This window comes from Hoplias malabaricus, chromosome 4 (genome assembly GCF_029633855.1).
Source record: "Hoplias malabaricus isolate fHopMal1 chromosome 4, fHopMal1.hap1, whole genome shotgun sequence".
Lineage (NCBI taxonomy): Eukaryota > Metazoa > Chordata > Actinopteri > Characiformes > Erythrinidae > Hoplias > Hoplias malabaricus.
This window is the reverse complement of record NC_089803.1, coordinates 20,258,836-20,267,083: the sequence shown is the minus strand read 5'-3', so window position 1 is coordinate 20,267,083 and position 8,248 is coordinate 20,258,836. Positions and strand designations below refer to the sequence as shown.

The window sequence follows — 8,248 nt, the reverse complement described above, 5'->3', positions numbered from 1 at the left end:
ACAGACAGTCACCTGGAGGAAACCCACGCAGACACAGGGAGAACACACCACACTATTCACTGACAGTCACCCTGAAGAAACCCACGCAGACACAGGGAAAACACACAACACTCCTCACTGACAGTCACCCGGAGGAAACCCACGCAGACACAGGGAGAACACACCACACTATTCACTGACAGTCACCCTGAAGAAACCCACGCAGACACAGGGAAAACACACAACACTCCTCACAGACAGTCACCCGGAGGAAACCCACGCAGACACAGGGAGAACACACCACACTATTCACTGACAGTCACCCTGAAGAAACCCACGCAGACACAGGGAAAACACACAACACTCCTCACAGACAGTCACCCGGAGGAAACCCACGCAGACACAGGGAGAACACACCACACTATTCACAGACAGTCACCCAGAGGAAACCCACGCAGACAAAGGGAAAACACACCAAACTCCTCACAGACAGTCACCCAGAGGAAACCCACGCAGACACAGGGAGAACACACCACACTCCTCACAGACAGTCACCCGGAGGAAACCCATGCAGACACAGGGAGAACACACCACACTATTCACAGACAGTCACCCGGAGGAAACCCACGCAGACACAGGGAAAACACACCAAACTCCTCGCAGACAGTCACCCGGAGGAAACCCACGCAGACACAGGGAGAACACACCACACTATTCACAGACAGTGACCCGGAGGAAACCCACGCAGACAAAGGGAAAACACACCAAACTCCTCACAGACAGTCACCCGGAGCAGGAATCGAACCCACAACCTCCAGGTCCCTGGAGCTGTGTGACTGCCACACTACCTGCTGCGCCATCATATATGAAAAGCAAATCATGCTTAATGTGTCTTTTCTTTTAATGTTCAGGTTATATGGTGTGTTTCAACCTGGACTGTTTTTTGAATGAAGTCCAAATCTTGATTTGGCAGAGTAACTATATATATGTAGGTGATCAAACATGTAAAGTACAATTAAAAATGATACCACAGTGAGAGGTGTTGAAATAATATGAGTACAATGACAAAGATTTTGGGATATTTTTCAACACTTCCAAAAATTGGCTGCATTTATTTTGGGGACTAAATTACTTACTGTCTTGTTTAAATACTCTTTCAAGAAACATGCACATTTTGCATAAGGCTCATATTAAGTCTAATGCATGGTACTTCAAGGTCAAGTATGAACACATTTGTATACTATTTATAGACACTGATCATCTATATCATATAATTTGGGTGGTGGATCATTCTCAGTGCTGCAGAGACACTGATGTTTTGGCGGTGTGTTAGGCCCTGTCCACACAAATCTGTTTATTTTGAAACACTCAGGTTTTCCTCTCTGTTTCTGAAAATATCCTTGAAATTACTGAATCTAGATTATTATAATCATACACAAGATAAGATGTAAAATAATCCATTAAAGGCTAATCCATTAGAGCTTCACATAGGGCCCACCCCACTCTCTTCCTACTTACAGCCACAAAAAATCTTGTTGTCACCCATTGTTCCTACACCTAACCTCTAAGGTTGCTATGTTCGTTTATGATCCAATCAGCAACCGACTACCCCTAACAACCTGACACCTCCAGAAGGCTCAACAGTGAAGTCTGGCGTACCAGATCCACCCCACTCCAAGCCAGCTTTACAGTCCTACCTTACCGTTTACCATCAACAACCATAAATTCACACTGGCCTCCCTGGTGACTAAGGTTGTACTGAGCCCCACTGGCACCGTTAATGCATGCTCAGTGCCACCAGTATCATGTGATCTTCACATGCTACATCACCAACCACCACAACAGCACCTCTACAGTGCATTTCCCCCAGTAATCTTTGCTCTCCTCATCCACAACCACTGACTAGACCTTTCAGCTATTTCTGGTAACTCCTTCACAGCTGCCCTTAGTTTCCGGCCCCTGATGCTGAACTGCACAAGCAGGGATATGACAGACTTGGCGACAAATCCCCTAACACCTATCTCCATTGGTTTTACATGTGCCTGCTACCAGTATTCTCTCACCTCATCCACCAAGTCCGCATACTTCAGCTTCTTTCTTTCAAATGCTTCCTTTGAGACTGCATCCTCAAACGGAGCTTATAATTCTGTGATGTAAACTATCTGTTTTCTTTCAGAGTACAGTACCACGTCTGGCCTCAGTGTAGTTAATGCAATGCCCTCTGGGACCTGCAATTTTTTTTTTTATGTCCACCAGCAATTTCCGATGTCATGCTTCACATCTACAAATATTTATAGCCTTCGCACACTCTCAAAAACATTCCCCCTCATGCACAAACCTAACCATTTTATTACTACAACAGCTCATCAGTGCATTAACCTCTAGTCACTTGCTGTCCAATAAACATGCTAATACCCTAAGCAGTTGATTATGTCTCCATGCATACCGACCCTGTAAAAAAACTAACTTTACAAGCTGATAGAATATGCTTCAGCATGCGAACCCCTGCACATAATCCACAACTAGGGTCTTCACCTGCCCTCTGTCTAAGATTTTGTGCCATTGAAAGGATGTCGTAAGTTGTTCCTAGCAAAATCTTAACACGAATTGCCTCCATCAGCCATAACTCTTGCCAAGTGACCTTCCTCTTCTCTAGATTCTCCCAACAAATCCACTGGCCTTGTTTTGTCTATGAGGCTGCTGTTGCACATCGTGCCTCCTCTTCCTGCTCGCGAATAAAACTAGTCATCATGTGCCTTCTCCCTGGTGATGTGGCCTTACTAAAAGCTTTCCACAAATCACCTGACCCAAGGCCTGCTTTTCCACATTGCACTTAGCCAATCACATCCTTTATCTTTAATAAGCTCCTGGCTAACTGCACTGCCATTTGAAGATTCCACTTCCTTCCCGTTTTTGTGACTGGTATTGCTGTTTTACCACTGTATCCTTAGATCCTGACAAAATCATCTTGTGACTCACCATTGCACATTTAAATTCCTCAACTATACTTTTGAGTGGTAGCTCCAGTAACCCTCTCCCATACCATGCCACACTTCTTAAATAACATAGCATCCCTAGACACTTCCCTATAGCTAGACCTTAATTGTGCATTATATATTTCTAATACAGCATAATTTATAGTTCATACGTGGGAATCTGAAATCTAGTGCTAGCTGCATGTACATTGTAGTTTAATGTCTTATGTATGTCACTACAGGAGTGAGGAGCTGTTTGAATTTCAGCCAGAGATAGGCACACTTTGTGACTTCAGCGTTACATAAAACCTCTGTCTATCTCCATCCACAAGAGAATGGTTGCAACAGTATTCCAACCAAAACTCAGACATCCGTGTGGTTGGGGCCTTAGTGTGTGTTTCACATATGAGAGGATTAGACACAGCAGGGCTGTTGGAATTTTTAAACACTTCCATTAAACTGGTAATAATGCATCAACCAAAAATATCCAGCCAACAGCGTCCTGTGGGCAGCGTCCAGTGACCACTGATGGAGGCCCAGAGAACGACTAACATAAACTGTGCAGCTACAGATTGAGTTACTCTTTCTGCAAGGTCAGCCAACAAGGTCGGTGTGTCTAACCGAGTGGACAGTGAGTGGGTACAGGGTTTAAAAACTCTGTTATTATTATGAATTACTATTAATATATGACTAGTTGTGCATTTTTGCAGAGGTTTGGTAACAAACGTGTAGTTGAACGTTACACAATACATTGGCCTACATACATTTTTTATTTGTTTTGCCTATTTTGGTCCTTGGACAATTGTAAACATTTCTCATTAACTCATCAAGACAAAATATTTGGGTGGACTTTTACTATCTTAACATTAATAGCTGAGTTCACCAGATATTTATACATTTTTCCTGTTCATAGCAGGGATAACTCAAAGCCCTTTGCTTGGGTTTGCTCTGTGTGGAAGGGTCAAATTGCTCGTTTGTCGCTGACTACACGAGGATTAAAATAAACAGCCTGGGGGCGTGGTTTGAGGACGGGACTTGTGATTTTGTAACTAATGAAAACATAGTAAGAATGAACGCCGCCTCCACGTTAACCAATGGACGTTCGACGCCTTCTATGTGGGTGGGGCTATGCGGGTATATAATGTGTGCAGGGCCGTTGCTCTGCCGCCTGGCGCCGCGGGTTGGGGTGTGCGGGGCGGACATTTTTACACTGACTTTAAACTTCCGAACATACTTGCATTTGCATTTATAATTTTCTTTTCTTTTTGTAACGTTTTCCCCTTTCCTGTACTGGAGGACCCTATCCCTCGCTTTCTGCTGAACCAAGACTTATAAAACATCAGGGTGAGTTCGTCGTTTTGGCCTAACGAGAAGTTGGAATTTTTAGTTCCACCTTAAATGACGCAGTAGTTAGATGTTAACCACGGCGCCCCTTAAGGTGGAACGGACATTTAAAGTACAAAGCTGGCGATTTAGATTAGAGAAACGCTTATACAGCGTTTTAGTTGAGGTGTTTATGGTGATAAAACTGTACTTTGATTTATTAGCATTTTAACTATAGTTGTATGTCTAAAACATCGAATAAGTAGCGTTAGCTCTGCATCTGTGATCTAACGATAACGTATTCGGGCTTCAGTTTTAGGCCTAAGAGTTTAAAACTATCAGATCGTAATATAGAACATAGTCAGCTACTGTCTACATATAGGTGAATATTCTAACTGAGTTTTATAAGCGTTTAATTTGTTAGCATTGTTAATCGTACTCGGTTGACATGGTCCCGTCTGTATCCAGCGACGGGGGACATGTCCCAACATGACTCGCTCCTGTTATTGTGGGTTTACCTGTGACTCCTGGACCATTACAAAAATTTACTACTTTTACAAAAACGTGTGATTAAAACAGCGGGCTGTTCTTAATTCTGTGTTTTTAAATCTTGTCAGTTATAATACATATTTGGATAAGCCACGGACAAATGTGTGACATGCCTGCACATGTACAGCCCTCCCCCTAATGCTTTCTAGAACAGGAGGGGGGGGGGTGGTGGTGGCCTAAAGCTTTGTCTTTGGGGCCAAGATGATGTACATTGAGTCAAGGACCACACGAGAAGACAATACTTGTAAATTTAGTAGTTAGTGTGTAACAGCTAAACTTCTGCTGTTCATAAATCAGTTGGTCCAGTAAATTTAAGAAATTCCCATTGGTAACATACAGGTGAAGCTATTTTTCCCAATTACTGGCTATTACAATAAAGAAACAATATCAAATATTTACTCAATGTATAGGAAGGATTCACAACTGTTAAAGACTGCCAAAAACAAGTTTAAGGTGAGTTTTATGCATATTTACAGGTCTAGAGCCAATAAATCTGCATTAATCCATAAGCTACAATTTTAAATCTAGCAAAACTATCAAACAGTGAACTTATAACCGTTGTCGTTACATATGTTAGACCAGTCAGAGACAAACACTTGTTTATATGACAACAGCCACAACCAAGAGGTTGCCTTGGTTGTAAAAACAGGCCTGGATCTAAATGTATTAAATGGGGTTTAAATTGGTGTAATGGTCACGATCACAAATCAGTTCGGCTCTCCATGTTGTAGAGAAAATATTTATTGTTGGCTGAGGGTGTAGGTATTGTTTCTCTTGACATTCTGGTGGGCCATATCAGATGTCGTTAGAGTTCAACTTTGGCCCTTGAGCCACATTGGGCAGCCCTCACGGGAGACATTGAGTTGCCGTATTTGCACAGATTACACTTGAATTTCTCTACGTAGGCTATCCCTTCCAACAGGGCTATTACTATTTCCCATTTAGGGAAATTAAGTTCATTTCTTACTGCATAGTGTAGTTGTCAAATACTTACATTTTTTTTCTAGATGATTGACAGAGTGATCGGAACAGAGGTGCAGCCCTTTGCTGTCCAACTGAAGACTCTCCTGGACCAGGAGGCTCGCCATCAGCCCAACTTGTGTGGCCTCAGACTTCTGGAGTCTGCCCATGATAATGGCCTGAGGATGACTGCAAAGTTGAGGGACTTCGAGGTGACAGATCTACTTTCTCTGTCCCGTTTCTTCGGTTTCAGTTCAGAGACCTTCTCCCTTGCTGTGAGCCTCCTGGATCGCTTCCTGTCTGTGATGAAGGTAAGGACAATGCTTGGGGATCCTAGATGAAATGGTCAGCATTCTGTGGTGAATTGGTTAAAGAACGTGAGATCCTTTTTCTATATGGTTAAGTTTACAAAGTCCCTGGAGAGTGTTGGGAGGGGGGGATTGGATTGCCCAACGGAATTGACGTAGGTTTTTCCCCAGATTTTAATCTCAGCCAATGGCTACACACCATGCCTCCATAATTCTACTAGAGATTTGTTCTTGTTTTCAGATTCAGCCCAAGCACCTCTCTTGTGTTGGTCTTTGCTGCTTTTACATCGCTGTGAAAACCTTGGAGGACGAGAACATTCCCCTTGCAAGTGATCTGATCAGGATCAGCCAGAACCGCTTCACGGTTTCAGATATGATGAGGATGGAAAAGATCATTCTGGAGAAACTTTACATGAAAGTCAGAGCACCCACTGCCTTGCATTTCCTCAGATTCTTTCATGCCTACATCCAAGAGACTGTGGATGCTGACAGGTGAGCAACTTGTATGCAATTACATTGTGGATCTAGGGTCTCGATCATAAAGCACTTCATTGCTGCCATTAATTACAGAATAATTCTCATGATTAATGACCTTAACCTTTTCTTGCAGTAAAAAGATCTTAAACATAGAGAGACTTGAAGCTCAGCTAAAAGCTTGCCACTGCGCCTTCGCTTTCACAAAAATAAAGGTGAGTCAGGTTCTAGTTTAAGGTTCTTAAATTGGAATATTGGACTATCACTTCTGTGATTTCTATTTTTTTTTGGGGGATGTTAATAAACTTTTTCTTCCACCAGCCTTCCCTGCTAGCCCTTGCTCTGTTAGCACTTGAAGTAGAAGAGAAGAATGCATTTGAGTCTGTGGGAACCCTCAGAGAAGCAGTGCAGGACCTTCAGCACCAACTTCTTGTGAGTAAAGTCCTAGTTTAAGTGGTTCTCTGGGTTCTTGGGATTGGTTGGGTGGGGGCGTGGTATGCTAAGAGCTATAATCTCTTCTCTAATCACTTGGTACAAGAGTTCTGAAAAAGGCGATCAGCCGTTACAATGAGACATTTGTGCTAACTAATCATGTAATAGTACACTGCTTAATTTCATGATCTTGAGCACGGTTGCCAAATGTTTGTTCTTTTTCTAGATTAAAGATGGAGATTTGGTTTGCACAAGGGAGCTTGCTGCCAAGTGCTTGATTGAATATTCCACCACCAAGCGCTCAAAGCCCAATAGCCAGAGGCTGCGTTGGATCATCTCTGGCAGAACAGCCAGACAGCTGAAGCACAGCTACTACAAGATTGCTCATCTGCCTACAATTCCTGAATCTGCTTGTTAATACCTGTCTAGGTGGCCATAATTCACTGTGTTGGTGTGAGTTACGGCAAACTAAGGTTGCACTGGATTCCTTACTGAACTTCTGGGTGAAGCTCTGTAAGGAATCTGACATTTTAACCCCCATTTTTCTTGAGTTTCTTTTCACCCTTTTTGGTCAACCATTCTATGACTTTAGAAGTTCCTAGAGAAGGGTGGGTTTGAGAGCAGTCAGCCAGAGGGGCACACCCACCTGGCTCGACTAGCTTACTCGCATGTACAGTATGTTCATTTGAATCAGCGCAGTCATTGGCGCTGGTTGTATTAAAGTGGTGAAGTATTGAACCACCTAGGTCCTCAGTCCACCATGTGGAAGAGGAGGGAGAAGGGTTTTGTGATAATGACAAGACAATGGAACCAAGAAATCGGGCCCAAAACCCTTAACTCTCACCCTAGGTTGCTGAACTGTCCTATAAGCACACTCCTACCCAAGGTGATTTAATAAAGTTCCTTTACTTTTTATTTTAAGTTTAGGAAGGTTTTGTTCTTTTGTGAGGTGAGCAACCACATGATGGCCATGGTGTTTATCTTGCTGATTAATGTTCCTAACTGATGACTAACATGTTTGGCAAGTCATGGGTTCATGGCTGTGTAAAACTAAACTTGATAAACAGGGTTCAAATTCTTTCAAGTAATTTTTGGCAATTCCAAATTATTTTGGTTTTCTTCTCACTGCTAGGTTTGCTGCAGTCATGTTTTTGAAACTTGAACATTTGGCTTAATACCTGCTCTATACCCTGTGAATGAAACTTTTGACCTTTCAATAAAAACAATATTGAAATGCTGACCTCCCTC

General features: G+C 42.7%; 1 protein-coding gene across 1 annotated transcript; it reads left to right on the top strand.

Annotated features, from left to right (window-relative positions):
- Window positions 1-4,118: 4,118 nt before the first annotated feature.
- ccng1 (cyclin G1) lies at window positions 4,119-8,240 on the top strand. Its single transcript, XM_066666965.1, has 6 exons — window positions 4,119-4,298; window positions 5,834-6,097; window positions 6,336-6,586; window positions 6,705-6,783; window positions 6,890-7,000; window positions 7,227-8,240. Exons 2-6 carry the CDS (start codon window positions 5,834-5,836, stop codon window positions 7,416-7,418), a joined length of 897 nt encoding a protein of 298 aa, XP_066523062.1. The 5' UTR covers window positions 4,119-4,298; the 3' UTR covers window positions 7,419-8,240.
- The last annotated feature ends 8 nt before the right edge of the window (window positions 8,241-8,248 follow it).